General features: G+C 38.5%; 2 protein-coding genes across 2 annotated transcripts; one reads left to right on the forward strand and one right to left on the reverse strand.

Annotated features, from left to right (window-relative positions):
- Positions 1 to 2,607: 2,607 nt before the first annotated feature.
- On the forward strand, positions 2,608 to 15,218 carry LOC147314187 (von Willebrand factor A domain-containing protein 5A-like). The gene is made up of 17 exons (XM_086262723.1): positions 2,608 to 2,650; positions 2,800 to 3,002; positions 3,202 to 3,424; positions 3,857 to 4,023; positions 4,107 to 4,225; positions 4,361 to 4,486; positions 4,701 to 4,743; positions 4,829 to 4,917; positions 5,019 to 5,163; positions 5,514 to 5,593; positions 5,898 to 6,012; positions 7,017 to 7,024; positions 7,127 to 7,299; positions 13,215 to 13,328; positions 14,141 to 14,295; positions 14,817 to 14,940; positions 15,062 to 15,218. The coding sequence occupies exons 1-17, from the start codon at positions 2,608 to 2,610 to the stop codon at positions 15,124 to 15,126; spliced, it is 1,992 nt and encodes a 663-aa protein (XP_086118849.1). The 3' UTR covers positions 15,127 to 15,218.
- Positions 15,219 to 16,796: 1,578 nt separating this feature from the next.
- On the reverse strand, positions 16,797 to 18,551 carry LOC147314188 (tripartite motif-containing protein 16-like). The gene has a single exon (XM_086262773.1). The coding sequence runs from the start codon at positions 18,549 to 18,551 to the stop codon at positions 16,878 to 16,880; it is 1,674 nt and encodes a 557-aa protein (XP_086118899.1). The 3' UTR covers positions 16,797 to 16,877.
- Positions 18,552 to 18,876: the final 325 nt, after the last annotated feature.

The raw sequence follows: 18,876 nt of genomic DNA on the forward strand, positions 1-18,876 counted from the left end.
AAAAAAGGAGAAAAGAAAATTTAGACTGGATTACCTCACTGAATCCTTTTTGACAGGGACTTGTTTTCTGATTGTCCCAAATAAGTGGCTTTCTCCTGAGCCCATTTAAATTTTGGAGAAGCTCACTTGCGATTGTTCAACATGTTGTGTAGTGCTTTCAATCCAGATATTGCAGGCCTGCTTGAAAAAAAGAAAATTGCCGAACAAAAAATCTCAGTGCACTGTTAAAAATCAAAAAATATGAAGGCCTAGTTTTAGGACTTGTCTACAACAACAACAACAACAATCTTTATTTATAGAGCACATTTAAAAACCAGCGGTATACCAAAGTGCTTAACATAAGAGACAGAGAAGTAACACGAGTATTATAAGGCCTTAGCAAAGTATCAAATATACTCACAGGTCAATGCCACTAATACACAGGGGTAATATAAAATGCATATCAAAATAAAAACATAAGAAAAAATAGAGTAAGTCTAAAAGTCAGGTGCGAGCATTAACAAGCAGGAAAGGCGAGATTAAACAAATAGGTTTTTAACCGTGATTTAAAAGATTAGATGGAATCAGACGGCCGCATCACAATCGGAAGGTTATTCCACAACTCTGGTGCAGCCAGGGCAAACGCCCGGTCACCTCTAGACTTCAGCCGAGATCTAGGCTGCACCAAGAGTAACCCAGTAGATGATCTTAATGCTCTGGCAGGAACATATGATTTAAGGAGTTCCTTAAGGTAGCTCGGTGCTGTGTTGTTGGTAATTTTAAATGTAAGCAGTAGTATTTTAAATTGGATGTGGTATTTTATGAGTAGCCAATGCAGGTCAGCTAGAACAGGAGTGATACAGGCAAACTTCCCAGTTCTGGTCAGAATGCGTGCTGCAGAATTTTGAATGAAGACCAAAATAAAGTGAGTTGCAGTAATCCAGCCTTGAGGTCACAAAGGCGTGCATGAGCTTTTCCAGGTCCTTATGCGGAACATACTGCCTAGCCTTAGAGATGAGACGGAGTTGGTAGAAACTAGATCTAACTACAGCAGACACTTGTTTATCGAGTTTGAACGAGCTGTCAAACAACACGCCCAGATTGCTAACAATGTCAGAAAGGGAGCTGGTAAGGGAACCAAAGGCATCACGAAGTTGGCCACGAGGAACGTTGCTGTCAAATACCACAATTTGGGTCACACTATGCACAATAAAGTGCATAGTGTGACCCAGTTCAACACAGTGATACCAAATTAGTAACAAGAACAGGTTTGGCTGCAAAGAACAAAGTGCGGTTTCACACATTTTAAAGTGTTCATGAGAAACAAATGTCGATGCTTCTTTCCAACCACAGGAGGTACACAAGAAAGCCACCACCCAATTTCTTTCAAACACTTTGAGCTGGAAGAGTAACTTTGTTCTTTCACAGTCTGTGGTTGCAAGATGAGTGCAGGAACCCTGCACACAGTGCAACCTTGAAACGCATACATACAAACATATGTAGAAATGTCACTTTCTGGGCTTTGTAATGCAACTTGCTGGTTATATTAAAACAATAACAAGAAAAGAAAACAGAGATTTATGCGGTCAGACCTTGAAAAAGACATCATTCTGTCATCTCAGTTCATTTGAGACCTATAATTCTGGATCTCAAAAACACTGAAAGAGACAAGAATGCTTTACTCCCATCCTCTATACAAGGCACTGTACCATTTAGATATTGATCTCAAACTTTCCTACCTGCTATTTTATTTAGTTTGTTCAAACCTTTTGCCATTTCTGTTTGTTTTATTTTTTTTCTTTTTTATTTCTGATTCTGATCTATTGTTTTATATTCTGTAAAGCATTCTGTGAGTGTTTTATGAAAAATGCTCCCTCATAATTTCCTGTTTTGTGTTGTACATTACTTTCTTGACAATTGTGGTGTAGGTTAAAAATTCCATCCATCCATCCATTCATTCGCTTCCGCTTATCCTTTTCAGGGTCACGGGGGGCGCTGGAGCCTATCCCAGCTGTCATAGGGCGAGAGGCGGGGTACACCCTGGACAGGTCGCCAGTCTGTCGCAGGGCCAACACACAGGGACAGACAACCATTCGCACATTCACACAATGGCAATTTGGAGTTTCCAATTAACCTATCCCCTCAAGCTGCATGTCTTTGGACGGTGGGAGGAAGCCGGAGTACCCGGAGAGAACCCACGCAAACACGGGGAGAACATGCAAACTCCACACAGAAAGACCCTGGCCTGATGTTGGAATTGAACTCAGGACCTTCTTGCTGTGCGGCAACAGTGCTAACCACCGTGCCACCGTGCTGCCCAGGTTAAAAATTGATTAGAATAGTTTTCAGCTTGTAAAATCATTCAGCCGATAAATGTGCTTTCCCATGATCCATGTGTTGTTGTTGTTGTTGTTGTTGTTGTTGTTTTCACTTTTACTATTAAACTCTAAGTGCATCATTAATCCGAATTATATGTAAGGACATTTGGGGAAAGGCCAGATTAGATTCATCCACCTTAATCATATTTGAATTCTGGTACCAAAATCACAGAAACATTAGTTTAATGATTTATTTTTAACAGTTATTTAAATTAAATCTCTGTGGTGGTTGTCTTTTGTATAGAATACAATGAATAGATCCTGTGGTCTGCTAAATTCCCAGAAGGAAGCAGGTAAGAGCCAGATAAACATCAAAACATTTATGCTCATACACATCAAAACGTTCCTTAAAGATGCATGGAGACATGAATGAACACGAGGAAGAGCAGATTTTGACTTGAATTAGCATTTACTAGCTTGGATGATTTTGTTTCTCTGTCAGTTCCTCTGAAGAGCATTGAGGTGGAGCTGGAGGTGAGGGACCATGTGGCTACAGTGGTCTCCACTCTGAACTACGAGAACAAGGAGGACAAACCATTAGAGGCTGTTTTTGTCTTCCCTCTGCCTGGAGATGCTGCTGTCTGTCATTTCAGTGCTCAGGTTGGACAGACACAGATTGTAGCTGAGGTGAAGGAGAAACAGAAGGTGAGCTGGACAGTAAATATAACCTGATTATAAGTGAGCTTCAAAATAAACACAGTAAATGGCCTGTATTTGTATAGCGCTTTACTAGTCCCTAAGGACCCCAAATCACTTTACACATCCAGCCACCCACCCATTCACACACACATTCACACACTCCCATCACAGTGAATGTCACTGACATGTGTCACCTGTGCTTCAGGCTCGTGAGGAGTATGATGATGCTCTGAGCTCCGGTCAGCAGGCCTTCCTATTGGAGGAGAGTGATGAGAGTCCAGATATATTCTCTCTGAGTGTGGGCAGTCTGCCTCCAGGAGAGAGCGCCTCCATCAGGTTGGAGTACGTCACTGAGCTGGCTGTGCAAGCTGATGATGGTCTGAGGTTCTGTCTGCCTGCTGTGCTCAACCCTCGATACCAACCTCAGGGTAGGAAAGCAGATGGCACTTTAACAGAAAAAAGTTTCATTTCTGCATGTAAGGTGGTGGGGAAATTTCCACTCTTTTTCTGTCTGTAAAAACATAAAAATTCTAGAATAAAACAGAAATATTTTTTTTCAGAAGTTGTGATGGATATATAAAAGTTACATTGACAATGAGTTCAATATAACACAAAAATATTCGGTGGAAAATTTACTGCAAAATAACTTTGTTTTCATTATCACCTTTGTTTACAAGCTCAGAAAAAATGTTGTGGGATGGGTTTCATTTTGCATTGATTCTGGCCTTTAAAAATGTTCAATTATTTGATTTCTCCTTAGTTTTTATTATAATGGCATTTTACTATCGGAATTTCTTTTGATATCATTTGAAGTTACAACTGGATCAAAGGGTTTTTATTCAATCTCATGTCAAGTACAGGTAGTGAAGGTGCAGGTGTCCAGGTGACTTCTGTTCCAGCCTCTCTGGTGCCCTACAGTCTGTCTTTTTCTTCCCGAGTGTCCTCTCCTCGTCCAATCTCTAAAGTAGAGTCCAACTGTTCCCTGGACCCTCTGCAGTACCTCAACACTGATCAAACCCAGGCCACGGTAGGTAGAGTGCTGATGTGTCTGCTGTGTGTGGTTGTTACTTATTACTGATGAATAAATATGAATGTGTTTGTGGTGTGCAGGTCAAGCTGGCTGCAGGACACAAGTTTGACAGAGATGTTGAACTGCTGATTTATTACAAAGACGCCCACCAGCCCACTGCTGTGGTGGAGGCAGGACAGGCCTCTGCTGAGCCGGGTGAGTGAAAATGAGTTACAATTTGCAAATAAAAAGTTAATTATCTTTACTCGTCAACTCAGGAGTTATATATGTTTGAATAAACACTAAGTGGGGTTGTTTAAAAAAAAATAGAATAAAAAATGATCTCGCTTTTCAGGCTCTCTGATCCAGTGGTGATGGTGAGTCTGTACCCTGAGTTACCCCAGTCTGTGATGTCTTCAATGGCTTCATGTGGAGAGTTTGTGTTCGTAGTGGATCGATCTGGAAGTATGGACTGTGCTACCATACCATACCAACTTTATTTCTAAAGCACTTTAACATAAAACCAGGGTTTCACAAAGTGCTGTACATGTTAATAGCATACGTAAAGAAAATTAAAATGAGATACGATAAAATAAATAGATACAATAAATTAAAACATGTTAAAACAAATTGAGTCAACCCCTCTAATCAATGCCAAAGGCTTCAGCGAATAAATATGTTTTAAGAAGACTTTTAAATAACACTGAGCAGCAGGAATCTTGGATGAGCAGTGCCAGGGTACTTATGATGTTAGAGTTATAAAACACTTTTTTAATGTTCCTCTTACACAGTGGGCTCACCATCTTTTCCCTGTTCTCTTAATGACACTCTGCTGCTCCTGTTGAAGAGCTTACCAATGGGCTGCTATTTCAACATTTACAGTTTTGGGTCCATATATGAACACATCTTCCCGTGAGTCTCTCCCTCATATCAGCCAGCCCAAGGAAAGGCCATGCTGTCTTGGTTAAAATATCTGAATGGCTTTTTTGATGCATGTGTTTATGTGATGGCAGTAAGAGTGTGGAGTACAGCCAGCAGACCATGGAGGAGGCTCTGAAGAAAGTTGAGCAGATGGAGGCTGATCTTGGAGGAACAGAGATCCTGCAGCCCCTCAAACATATTTACAGCCAGCCCTACATTCCCAATCAGCCCAGACAGGTAACACATACAGTGGGACACTTTCCTAGGGTGGTTATGGCTCAGGTTGTGCAGCAGATAATCTGCTCATCACAACGTTTGTGGTTTGATCTCTGGCTGCATGGAAATGTGTTCTTGAGCCCCAATACACAGAGCAGAGTGTGAAAAATGACAGAAAATGCTTAGACATAGAAAAGAAATCCTGGAGCCCTTCAAACATATTTACAGCCAGCCCTATATTCCCAGTTAACCGTGACAGCTAATATACACATTGGCTTACATTAATTTACTGCCGACTTTAGAAACATTAGCTAGATAAAAACCACTTTGATATAAAAAGGTGGGTTATTTTTTTCATGTTATGTTCTTAGCTGTTTGTCTTTACTGATGGAGAGGTGGGGAACACCAAAGAAGTGATCGATCTGGTGAAGAAGAACTCAGGTTCTCACAGGTGAAACCACAAACACACGAATATCTACACAGTTCCATAGAAAACTGCAAATACAACAATTTTCTGTGGATTTAAAGAAAACTGTTGTATTTCCAGGCTAAGGAGCTTTGAAAGAAAAGCAAGCTAAAAAGCTTCTTCAGTTCTAAGAGCAATTTCTCTTAGAACTGAAGAAGCTTTGTCAGTTGTGAAACATCCTCAAGAAAACTTAAACAAACTTAAAGAAGACCAGGTGCTTTTTTCCCAAGCTTCTTAGACTACGATAACCTGGATGACTGAGAACCTTCACAGACATGTTGTGTTGCAGGTGTTTCTCTTTTGGGATTGGGGAAGGGGCCAGCTCTGCCCTCATTAATGGGATGGCCAAGGAAGGAGGAGGTCACGCTCAGTTCATCACAGGGACTGACAGGATGCAACCAAAAGTAAGACATAAACACAATTATGAATGAGGATAATGACACCATATGAAGGACCATATTTAACAAATTCATAAAAGATACTACATCATCTTATTTTATTGGTTTAATTATTGGTAATAAACCTAATCCAAGGTTTTTGTTTGATGCTGTTAAAATCTCCAGTTCTTTTGATCTTTGGGCTGAAGGAAGGACAACACTCGGTGTATAAATGCTCAATCAACAATCATTTTATTCCATACAATTCTCATTAATCCATAAAACACTTTTGAGCATAAACCATCCGGAGGGGAGATGAGCGCAGGAGGGTGTCCGCCAGATCTCATAGTGTCTGAGCGTTTCTCACATTCTTATACCCTCAGCCCCCCTCCAAAGTCATAAAACCTAAACATCCACATTCTTTCTCTCTCTCAGTGAGCCTAAGTTATGACCTTGGCTACCTGTGCAGTATGTTCTGTTCTTTTCTAATCAGACAAATAAGGCGATGACTCTCTGAAAACAGTATTTCTTATACCTCAGCAGTATAATGCATCATAAAACAATATCATTCATTCCACCACCGGTAGGCAACGGGTGAAGTGTGTTGCCCAAGTGTGTTGCCCAAGGACACAACGACCGAGACTGTCCAAGCCAGTCACACTCTCTCTCTCTCTCTGTATGTGTGTATGTGTGTATGTGTGTGCAGCTGGATAGCGTAGTGGTTTGGAACAGAGAATCGCAAGTTCGATTCCTGCCTGGGGCGTCTGTATCCAGTAAGGGTCCTAAGGCTAGACCCCCTATGCTAAGCAAGCCTACCGCAGACATGAGCGAGACAGATAAATATGAAGGCGTGCCGGCTCGGACGTCGCCCGGATCATTTTTTTTAATTTTTATATATATCTGTGTATTATATGTTATATAAACCTTAGTCCCCGTCTAGAAAGGAAATCGTTATAGTTTTGAGCAAAAGCACTGAGTAGTATATTTTCATGCATTTTTCTAGCATATGGAAGAATCTATTGGGGTGCCAGTGTCAAAGGTAAAACCCAGAGTGTAACAAAAATGTAATGTAGTTAACAAAATGTAATGTAGCAAAATGACAAACGTTATGACCCCGTAATGTTTTCGTTCTTGTCTGCAGACTAACAGTCCACAGGTTGGGTGCTCTGACTCTGATTCGCTCCATGGAGATGGAAGCAAGAGATCGCAAAGGACAGCAAGATGGAGGAGTGAACGAGAAAGTGGTGCAGCTCAGTGTCCAATCAGGAGTGAGCAGTTCTTTCACTGCCTTCATTGCTGTCAACAAAGTCAACAGCAAAGTGATTCAAGGACCTCTTGTGCGCAGAAATATCGCAATTGTTAACCTCATACAGGGAGTGCAGAATTATTAGGCAAGTTGTATTTTTGAGGAATAATTTTATTATTGAACAACAACCATGTTCTCAATGAACCCAAAAAACTCATTAATATCAAAGCTGAATGTTTTTGGAAGTAGTTTTTAGTTTGTTTTTAGTTTTAGCTATTTTAGGGGGATATCTGTGTGTGCAGGTGACTATTACTGTGCATAATTATTAGGCAACTTAACAAAAAACAAATATATACCCATTTCAATTATTTATTTTTACCAGTGAAACCAATATAACATCTCCACATTCACAAATATACATTTCTGACATTCAAAAACAAAACAAAAACAAATCAGCGACCAATATAGCCACCTTTCTTTGCAAGGACACTCAAAAGCCTGCCATCCATGGATTCTGCCAGTGTTTTGATCTGTTCACCATCAACATTGCGTGCAGCAGCAACCACAGCCTCCCAGACACTGTTCAGAGAGGTGTACTGTTTTCCCTCCTTGTAAATCTCACATTTGATGATGGACCACAGGTTCTCAATGGGGTTCAGATCAGGTGAACAAGGAGGCCATGTCATTAGTTGTTCTTCTTTTATACCCTTTCTTGCCAGCCACGCTGTGGAGTACTTGGACGCGTGTGATGGAGCATTGTCCTGCATGAAAATCATGTTTTTCTTGAAGGATGCAGACTTCTTCCTGTACCACTGCTTGAAGGTGTCTTCCAGAAACTGGCAGTAGGACTGGGAGTTGAGCTTGACTCCATCCTCAACCCGAAAAGGCCCCACAAGCTCATCTTTGATGATACCAGCCCAAACCAGTACTCCACCTCCACCTTGCTGGCGTCTGAGTCGGACTGGAGCTCTCTGCCCTTTACCAATCCAGCCACGGGCCCATCCATCTGGCCCATCAAGACTCACTCTCATTTCATCAGTCCATAAAACCTTAAAAAAAAAAAATCACTCTTGAGATATTTCTTGGCCCAGTCTTGACGTTTCAGCTTGTGTGTCTTTTTCAGTGGTGGTCGTCTTTCAGCCTTTCTTACCTTGGCCATGTCTCTGAGTATTGCACACCTTGTGCTTTTGGGCACTCCAGTGATGTTGCAGCTCTGAAATATGGCCAAACTGGTGGCAAGTGGCATCTTGGCAGCTGCACGCTTGACTTTTCTCAGTTCATGGGCAGTTATTTTGCGCCTTGGTTTTTCCACACGCTTCTTGCGACCCTGTTGACTATTTTGAATGAAACGCTTGATTGTTCGATGATCACGCTTCAGAAGCTTTGCAATTTTGAGACTGCTGCATCCCTCTGCAAGATATTTCACTATTTTTGAGTTTTCTGAGCCTGTCAAGTCCTTCTTTTGACCCATTTTGCCAAAGGAAAGGACGTTGCCTAATAATTATGCACACCTGATATAGGGTGTTGATGTCATTAGACCACACCCCTTCTCATTACAGAGATGCACATCACCTAATATGCTTAATTGGTAGTAGGCTTTCGAGCCTATACAGCTTGGAGTAAGACAACATGCATGAAGAGGATGATGTGGACAAAATACTCATTTGCCTAATAATTCTGCACTCCCTGTATGTTTCATCTGGACTCCATGGGAGTTTAAGTTTCTGAATATTGGTGAACATCTTTTACACTTTAAATACTACTTATAATACTACATGTGAGGCACTGCATTAATATTAGAATTATTTAGTTATTTTTACCAGTTTATTTATTTTTGTTATCTGATCCTGTGGGGAGATTTTTTTTTTTATTATGATCCGAGGCTGAGTGGTTTTGTGGCAGACAGTGCTTAATGCATAATGGCCACGTGGAAAGAAAAAACACTAGGGAACACATTAGAAATTGATAATTACATAAACTAGAGTTTTAAGCATGATGTATACATAAAGCAGGGACCAATCAGATAACAGGATGCAGGTGAGGAAATTTTACTGGCAGACATGTCAGGAAAGTTATGACCAGTTTTGGTCAAGTTACTTGAAAAAGGTAATCAGCAACTAATTACTCATTACTTCCCCCAAAAAGTAATCCTGTTACTTTACTGATTACCTATTTTCAAAAGTAATTAGTTACTTTTAAAAAAACATGATTTACAACCTGAATAGGTGATAAAGCAATAGATCTTTCAGCCCAATTCTACTTTTTCTGCATAATCCATCATATAAAATGTAATAAAATGGAAAACTCTTTTAAAAAAAACAAAAACAAAAAAAAACTTGTTTTATGAGTTTTAATCTTTTAACTTTATGCATCAAGCAAAAGTTAAATTACATGCAACATTCTCTGACTGGAAGAAATTTGTTTAACATTTAAACCTATTTTCTGCACATTCCAGCACATAAAATAAGGTTTTTTGTGTTTACACTCACTCTTTCAATAGATGCAAGTAAAACACAGCAGAAAATGAGTAAAATCAAGGACTAGCGATCCTGTTGCTCTTATTTTCACCTGTATAGCAGGAGTGGGGCAGGCGGAAGTTTGCCCTGGTGCAGGTGTGTCGCAGCGGTCATGTCAATTGAAGAATCGGAGACTTTCTCTGTGAATTTCCCATTCTGTGGTAGCATACTCGTTGCTTGCTTGGAAGTTTAGGGGTTTTTTCGCTGTAAAAAGAAGATTAGGTTTCTTCCCATGCAGTGAACGGAATCACTGCATGGGAATCAAACTCAAAGTAAGGTCAGTACTTTCACATTTTAAGCACTGCATGCTCATACTCTCTCCCGCACTTGATATATTATCCCTTGTTGATCTGCACACAGCTGTTCTCACGAATGTCACACTCGCTTACGTCATTGTCATGAGACACTCACAAAAAAAAATCACGGTTTGAGTAAAGCAGCGTGCTTACGGGAAAGTATCAGTAATCGAATTACCTTTTTTGCATTAGTAATCCCTTACTTTACTCGTTACTTGAAAAAAGTATTCAGATTACAGTAACTTGTTACTGTCCATCTCTGGTTATGACATGAAAATGGAACAATCAGACTAAACAGATAAACATTGTGTATATTTATAGGTGTTTGTACTATTTGTGTTGTATTTGCATATCCAGGGCCGTTTTGTTTTTTTATCGTTTACATAGGAGCTCAATACTGTATATAGCTTTGATAGCCTTTGTAATGGGCTTTGTCCCAAAGCGAAGACTTTTACCTGATAACCTCAGCCTGTTTGAGGTTGATTAATACATTTTAAAGCTGGATGTGGCGTTTTCATTTTTCTCTAATATGTTCCGCCTGTTTTGTTTTTTTCTTGTTTTTTTTTTTTCTTTTTTTTGCATAGTGCCAAGTTTGGCTCCACTTGGGTGGGGTAAGTTAAAGCTGAGCAACAACAAGCATCTACACACACACACACACACACACACACACACACACACACACACACACACACGTGCATTTCTGTAGAATAAAAATAAAGAAACCAACACATTTGTATTTGAACTAATTTGAAATGTTAAATGCAAATAGCTGCAGTATTTGCTTTAATAGCCTTTGTAATGGGCTGTGTCCCAAAGTGGAGCTTTTTACCTGAAAACCTCAACCTGTTTAAGGTTCATTAATAAAGTTAAAAGATGGAGGTTGTGGTAATGCCAGTTGTTATTTTTCTCTAATTTGTTCAGCTTGTTGTAAACTTTAAACCGGATTTTTTTTTTTTTTTTTTACATAGCATTACGTGGTGATCCAGGTAAGTAGAAGCTGAGTGACAACACACATCTACACACATGTGCATTTCTGATAATCAAAACAAAGAAACAAACATATTAGTATTTGAGCTGATTTGAAATGTTAAATGTCGAACATTTACTGCACATTTGCTGCAGTATTTGTTTGCTGTTTGATAGTTGCTGTAACTGGCTGTGTCCTTAGTCAGCCACTAAAGGCATGCAAACAATTCCTTCCTGTGAATTTTTTTGAATTATTAAATAATTAGAAATGTAATATATTAAATATGTGATTCTATTACAATTCATAGAAGGTCGTATATCTATATGTAGCTCCTTCAATAAAGAGCTGTTTTCTTCTTAACTGCACAAAAGAGTAAAAACAATGAAAAAGACCCTTTAATGAGTCAATGTGTCCAAACTTGAATGATTAAATATAGGTGGTGTTTATCAACATGTAGATTTAAATATAGTTTAAATATTGTAGTAATAGTCTAACCTGCTGTAAGACTCCAGAAACTTAGTATGATGTGAAGAAATTACATCATAAGATTAATGTTTTTTTTCATGGTTATTTGCTTTCCTTAAAGATAAAGAGATGAATGTGAAGTACAATGATACGTTTAAGAGCAGAATATCTGAGTGTGGTTCAGATGATCCAAAAGCAAAAAATGACATTGACTTTAAAGTATTTGTTACAAGAAATCAAGATTTGGATTAGAAAGGTGACAGTGATGTACATTTAAATACTTTTATACTATTTGTTTTCTATTTGTATTTTAACACATCAGTAATTAAGTGTTCTTTAACAAATTCTGATAAATGTACTGACTCTATTTTTTGTTTGTTTAATTCTTTATTTATTTTTTACATTATAGAGTGTAAATTAAAGGGTAAGTAAAACCTAAATGACACATCTGCACAGTCTATGTTAATGTGTAGATGTGTGTATCTGTACATTTGGGGGGGGGAAAGGGTTAGGGTTACCCTAAAATAAAAATCAACTTTCATGAATGTGAGAATCCATATTTTGTACTTGTAATTTGGCCATTTCTGTGATCTGTTAAACACAGAGGAAATGATGTGAGCTATTACATGTAGGAGCTGGTAGTGTGGTCCATAGCAACATGTATGTCAGGGGAATGTTTGTGTCTCTGACAGCCAAAAGAATATTATCATGGAGTGTGTATGCTAAGGGCAGAGGGGCACAATAGTGCACATTTCTTACATTGTATTAAATCGGGAAGTGAAAAGGTTATGATTTTTTTTTCTTGGAATATGACTGTTTTTGTGAAATTCATGCATTCAGATACTATTGCTGAGGCATTCTGTGTAATTACCTCAAAAATGTTGCTTTGTGTTTACCAATTAAAAAGGATTCTTCATGAACGGGAGGAAACAAAAGGTAATGGAAGGTAAGTTTAAAAAAAATGAGAGCATGTATTTTAGTTTTAACATGTGTTTTTTCAAAAGGTCAACTGAAAGAAATTCTTTTTTTCTTAATGGGTGTGACACCATCAGTTATAATTTGCTGGGTTAGAATAAAGTAAGAAAAAAGAAATAAGCATGCATTGTCTTAGTAGATATGAAGGAAATTTAATGCTTAGTGGAAGTAACTGTATAACAATGTTTAGTTCATCTTGATGCATTCTCAATCATCCAGGGAAGTAAATCTTTAAAAAGTTGATTCTGTTCATCTGGACGTAGCGTTTTGTGGGAGAAACGTTTCGTCACTCATCCAAGTGACTCAGCTGAGACTGAAGAAGTCACTTGGATGAGTGACGAAACGTTTCTCCCACAAAACGTTACGTCCAGATGAACAGAATCAACTTTTTGGAGAATGTTTAGTTCAGTTACTTTGATATTGAGACCCAGTTTTCTCCTGTTGAATAATCTTTTAGTCTTATATTCCAATAAATCATATTAAATTAATCTGATTATGTGTATTTATGTATGTATTTATTGGCCATACATTTTCCCAGTAAAACATGTGAAACACATACTTTACAGCGTATCAAGCTTTCATTTCATCAGCTTGATTGCCTTCAGATAGTATTCATTAAAACCACTTTAACTGATGCTGGGGTGTTGCCAGTTTTATTTTTCTTTAATAAGTTAGACTCCAAACCTATATTTGCTCCAATGGCCATGAGTAAGTTAATATGACTATTTTTGACAAATCTGTGCATTTAGATACTATATCTTAAGGAATTATCTGTAATTACCTCAAAAAACTTTTTTATGGTTTAACAATTTCAGATGCAGACCCAAGAACAATGATGGCAGCAAAAGCACAAAGGAAATGTAACAACTTGAGATCATGTATTTAATTTTAATTAACATGTATTTTTTGTCTAAAGTCAGCTGATGGAAATTTTTATTTTCTTAATATGTGTCTGTCAAGAGATGTATTCTAAAGACACTTCTTCAGTAGAGAGTCAGAGAGTGGAAACACACAGTTTTACTTGCAGCAAGGGCAGTCACAGAGCGCTCACACGAGAGTGGGGGCTCAGGGACTTTCTTAATATTTGTCAAACCATCATTTACAATTTGCTGGGTTACAATAAAATACTAAGAACTTATTCATTTCTATTTTTCTTATATTGGTAGACATGAAGGGAATTTAACGCTAAGTGGAAGTGACTGTACAATGTTTAGTTCAGTTGCTTAGATAATGAGTTTTCCAGTTTTCTCCTATAGAATAATCTATTAGTCTTATATTCCAGTAGATCAAATGAAAACAAGGATTTAAACACTGTTTTAAGCCCCTGAATTTAATATATTGTTGATATATTTTCACAGTATAGTATGTGAAATGCATAGTTTACATCGTATCAAGCTTTCATCTCATCAGTTTGATTACTTTCAGATGGTATTCATTAAGACCACGGTAGCTGATGGTGTGGTGTTGACAGTTTTTATCTTTATTAGTGAGTTCAGACAGCTGTAAACATTTGATGTTTGATGTGGAGCTCTTATGTAATGATTACATTTTTAAGATGTAATTTTCAAGTGAAAAACAATATTTATCTGTTGCATAGTTTACAGTGCGGTGTTTTATGCACTGAGTTATCATGTAGAGTTCTGTTTGTCATCTAGCACCATAATCGGGTTTTGTTTTTATTGCATCTTAGATTTTCCAGCTGCTGTGCCTGAGCAGCCACCCAGAGACCCTTTGCTGCAGTTAGTCTCCCTGCAGGAGGCGTCTGGCTGCTGGCTGCTTGATCCAGCTCTGGCTGCTGCACTGGGACAGACCAACGAGGAGGTGGAAAAGTCAAAGCCTGAAAAGGTGCACTGCTGTCAATTTAAATATTAACACAAAATGATGATGTGAGATAAAACAGATTTGATTCTATAATTTGAACAAAAACACATGATATAATTAAAAACACACCATAAAACAAATAAAATGAAGTCAAACTAAACGTAGGCCTGCCTCACAGCCTGAGAATAAACATCTGCATATCAGAAGCTAAAACACTGGTGGTAATCACACTCCTAACCTCCCACTGAGCTGCACCAGCGTCTGATATTATCCAGAAACCACACGGCAGCAGAAATTATTTTCCTCATCAGTTGTTGTAAAAATATTTCAGCACATTATTTTAGAGCATTTATGACATCACAGTTTGGGATTTCATCAGAAGAGCATCCAGTGTAATAATCTGCCAAATCAAATATGCAGAGCTGCCCACCTTGGTGACCCCGTGTGACAAAGAAGTACACAAACATATGTAATATTACTGGTTGTAGAAAGTAAAATGTGTGTTCTGTCTGGTTTATTTGATTGATTTTGATTTGGGGAATTAGACCAGCAGTGAAGTGTGGGCCACCATTCTGGCTCTGATCTGGCTTCATGGTTTCAAGATGGATGCAAAGGACGAGTGGGAGCTTCTGGCTATGAAGGCTGCCTCGTGGCTCTGTGCTCACAATGGTACTAGCAATGATTGTAACAGATAAAATAACAGCTTTAAAAAACTGTTTCATTCTACAGCTTTCCTCCCACAATCATTATTTTAATATCTGTTTTGTGTTTTTATCACCGTGTGTGTCAGAGTGTGTGGATGCTGGAAATGTCCTGCTGGGTTGCAGCGTGAAGAAAGAAGCTCTGGGACTCTGAGGGTTTTCTTAAAGTAGCTTCATCTTCAGAGTGAACAGAAGCAGGTCTGCTTACTCCACACTGCCTTTGATACAGAGCTGTTTTATATCATCAACCCCTTTTACATGTTTATTTGTTATGAAATGAAAATTGCTATATATTGTTGTTCTTAATTGGTACTTGAAATTTGTACCATATTTTGGTTATGTGCACAATTATCTGAATACTCCTAACACAGTAGAAGATTGGACCACTGCTGTGGCAGCTCATTCACCAAGTGTTTTAATTCCCTTTCTCTGCCACTAGATGGCGATTATGTTCATGCTTTTACTGATTTCACACAGAAACACCAAAACCAATCTAAGAAGTCTTTTCCCTTCCTGTTATAGTTCTGAAAATGGCTTCAATTCAGGACATTTTCAAGATGGTCCTCAGTAAATTGGAGTGAATAGAGCTAAACATTTAAAATAACTATTTACAGTGTTTACACCATCTTATAAACAAAAAGTCTATCTTGTTTATTTAAAAAAACAAAACGATTTTAAGGCCAAATTGAAATGAAAACATACAGAACGTCATTCTGTTTTTCCCACAGGAGTTACAATTTTATCCATAAAACACTTTCATTCTGGTAATCGACACTGATTGATCCTTGAACGTCTTAAGGCAGCACATAGTCTTCGTTCATGTTTGCTTACTTATGACTGTAGCTGGAGTTGAACTGTAGTCAAATGTAAAAAGAATGCCAACTGAAAAGCTGTGTTAGGTCTAATAAAGACTTGTCAATAGTTTAATTGACTTTACATTTCAGGGAGGTATGAATGGCAAAGTACTGAAGAAATGACAAAAGATATGTTTTTAAATACTACCAGTTTTGTATTTGTAAATCACAATTTCAAAGTCAGTACTTTAGTTGTTCTTTTTATAAACTTATGATGCAATTTCATCCCTCTTTTATTTTCCTCGATATATAACACTCTCGTTTTCTTTTGAATGTTGCTGTTCTTGTTATCTTTGTATTAATTGTAATCATTTTTTATTTTGAAATCATAGCATATACCTGACCTTCTCCATACATGGGGAGCTACCTGCTGTGATCACTGTTTGTGAATAAAGGGGCAGCTGAAAGTAGCTTTTAGATCATTTGGTATTATTTCATTTTCATTGTTAAATCATGAAGTGACATCACATTTTTACGTGAAAAATTATATTAATTTAGACATACACACATATTTGTAACTATAAATGCAAGAAAAGTATATCCATATAATTGTCATTATAATCTCAAACAACTCCAGGATCCAAATTTTGGTTACATTTTAAAAGTTGAAGCCACATTAGGTTTACAATCATATATGAAAAGGAAAATTATTTTTTACATTTTAGAGTACTCATTATTTTACTTTTGTGAGTAAAATGATAAAACAATAAAATGCCTAATCATTCACTAACAGATGAATCTTTACAGCTCCAATGCATGTTTTGCACTTAGCCTAGGACAGCCACAGAGTTACACAGAATAAAACCACTAACCAGACTAAACTAGACAGATTAATGATTTAAAGTATGCTGAATATAAAAAGTAGCATAATTTAAACTCACATTAACTCATGTTAGCTATAATAACAAATTCTGATTTATATTTATATAAATATAAGTACAGTTGTAATCACTGCAAAATTATTCTCAGATCTGTCGCCCACTGAATGCTTCAGAAAAAGCCTCATTTAGAGGTATACATAATGATCAGGGATCAAAATGAACTTGTCCTTCTATTTGATTTGAATCAACTCTGCAGTGACTCCATCTACCCAAAGCCAAAGTCCAACCGAGAGAGGCTGAGTGAATGTGGTCTGGACTCTGTGGAGGAGGGTCATGGTTTCAGAGATGCTGTAGAATGACATAATGCCTGCACTGTGATCCAGGTAGACCCCTACTCTGAAGGACCGAGGACCTGAGAGCTTAGTTTGTACATTGTTGTGCCAAAATACATAACTGTTTGTGTCACAACATAATGCCCATGATTTGTCATTGAAACCAAATAAACATTCATATGACTTCCCTATTCTTCTGATATTCTTATATGCAACTGCTACACCGACTCCTCCCCCTCTCCATTCCACCTCCCAGTAGCAACGCCCAGTCAGACTCTCTCTACTCAGGACCTGCTCCCATCCACTGAATCTATCTGGATGATGAAAATAAGCCTGTTTTTGTTTCACCCTTGTTGCTTTTCTATTGCCCTCAGATAATAACACATGTGGAAATGCAGTGTTTGGATCCAGTGTGATTTCACTGGAGTATTTTAAGAATCCAGCCCTGGTCTTTGGCTCTGGTGGTGAGAGCAGAGCATCCTTTTCAGTGACTTTTAGTGAGGAATTTGTCCATTTCTCTCTCAGAAATTCCTGTAGTTTATCTCTGGCCTCTGAAAGAGCTGCTGTCACATCCTCAAAGTACCTCTGAGGACAGATGCTTATACTGGATGAGGGTGTAGAGTCAGTGAGTGTTGACAGTGAGGGGTAGGTGTGTAGAAACTGGTTGTGATCCTCAGTGTGTGAGAGCTGCTCCAGTTCTGCATCTTTCCTCTTTAGCTCAGCGATCTCTTTCTCCAGTTTTTCCAGAACCTCTTTGACTCGATTCACTTCAGTTTCCTGCTTGGATCTGATCTGCTGCTTCACATCAGAGCTTCTATTCTGAATGAGACTAATCAGTTCAGTGAACATCTTCTCACTGTCCACCACTGTTTTATCAGCAGAGCTAATGATGGCCTCCACCTGTTGCTGAAGCAGCTTGACATCTTTCTCTCTGTTCTGGATACTCTGCTGGATTTTTAGTCGTCTCACCTCGAGCTCTTTCTGTTTCTCTGTCCTTTCTGTTTCAGCCGGGACCGTTTCATGGCTTTTATGTTCATCCAGCAAGCAGAGATAGCAGACAGTCTGCTGATCAGTACGACAAAAAATCTTCATCACCTCATTATGGCGAAAACAGATGTTCTCTTGGAGCTTCTTGAATGGCCCAACAAGTGTATGCTTACTTAGTTGGGCAACATCATGGTGAGGTTGTAGGTGTTTCCTGCAGTAAGAAACTAAACAGACCAGACAGGTTTTGCTGGCTTTCAGCTTCATTCCAGTACAGACATCACAGGACACGTCTTCAGGTCCAGCATAGCAGTGATCAGCCAGAATAGCCTGGGGTCCAGTTTTCTTCATGTCTTCCACCAGCTCTGCCAACAAGATGTTTTTCTCCAGGATAGGCCTTGGTGTGAAAGTCTTCCTGCACTGAGGGCAGGTGTGGATTTGCTTCCCGTCCTCATCATCAAAGTGGATTTTAATGCAGTTCAAGCAGTAGCTGTGTCCACAGGGAATAGTCACTGGAATTTGCAGTAGCTCCAAACAGATTGAACAAGAGAATTTCTCTGAATCCAACTGATTTAGTCTCTGTGCCATTTCTCCTCTCAACAGCAGTGAATCACCAGATATTGGGCAAAAGCAGCTCAACTCAACTCACAGCATTCTGTGAGCTGAGTCTGTGGAAGGGGAGGAGCCAGCACAAAAGCAACACTGAAACCTGTTTCTAAGAAAAGCTGCCAAACTATCAAAGATTCCAGGACAGGGAGCAGTCTGAGTCGACTTCCTTCTTTCTTTAGAACTCCTTTGGCATGTTAACCTGAAATAACCTTTTAATATATAAATTTTTGGTGTTCACCTGTGCATGTTTATGTTAATTTTTCTATTCCAAACAGCAAAAAAAATGTGATCCAGTATTAGTCTG

Source organism: Aulonocara sp. 'chitande type north' Nkhata Bay, linkage group LG14 (genome assembly GCF_057382095.1).
Source record: "Aulonocara sp. 'chitande type north' Nkhata Bay isolate Kocher_YH1m ecotype deep benthic linkage group LG14, A_spYH_male_GT1.1, whole genome shotgun sequence".
Taxonomy (NCBI): Eukaryota; Metazoa; Chordata; class Actinopteri; order Cichliformes; family Cichlidae; genus Aulonocara; species Aulonocara sp. 'chitande type north' Nkhata Bay.

Coding starts and splice junctions, on each gene's coding strand:
- LOC147314187 (XM_086262723.1), top strand. CDS start 2,608: ATGAATAGATCCTGTGGTCTGCTAAATTCCCAGAAGGAAGCAG. Junction 4,744..4,828: donor CTTGGATGAGCAGTGCCAGG/GTACTTATGATG, acceptor TGTTCTCTTAAT/GACACTCTGCTGCTCCTGTT. Junction 5,164..5,513: donor TTCCCAATCAGCCCAGACAG/GTAACACATACA, acceptor TTATGTTCTTAG/CTGTTTGTCTTTACTGATGG.
- LOC147314188 (XM_086262773.1), bottom strand. CDS start 18,551: ATGGCACAGAGACTAAATCAGTTGGATTCAGAGAAATTCTCTTGTTCA.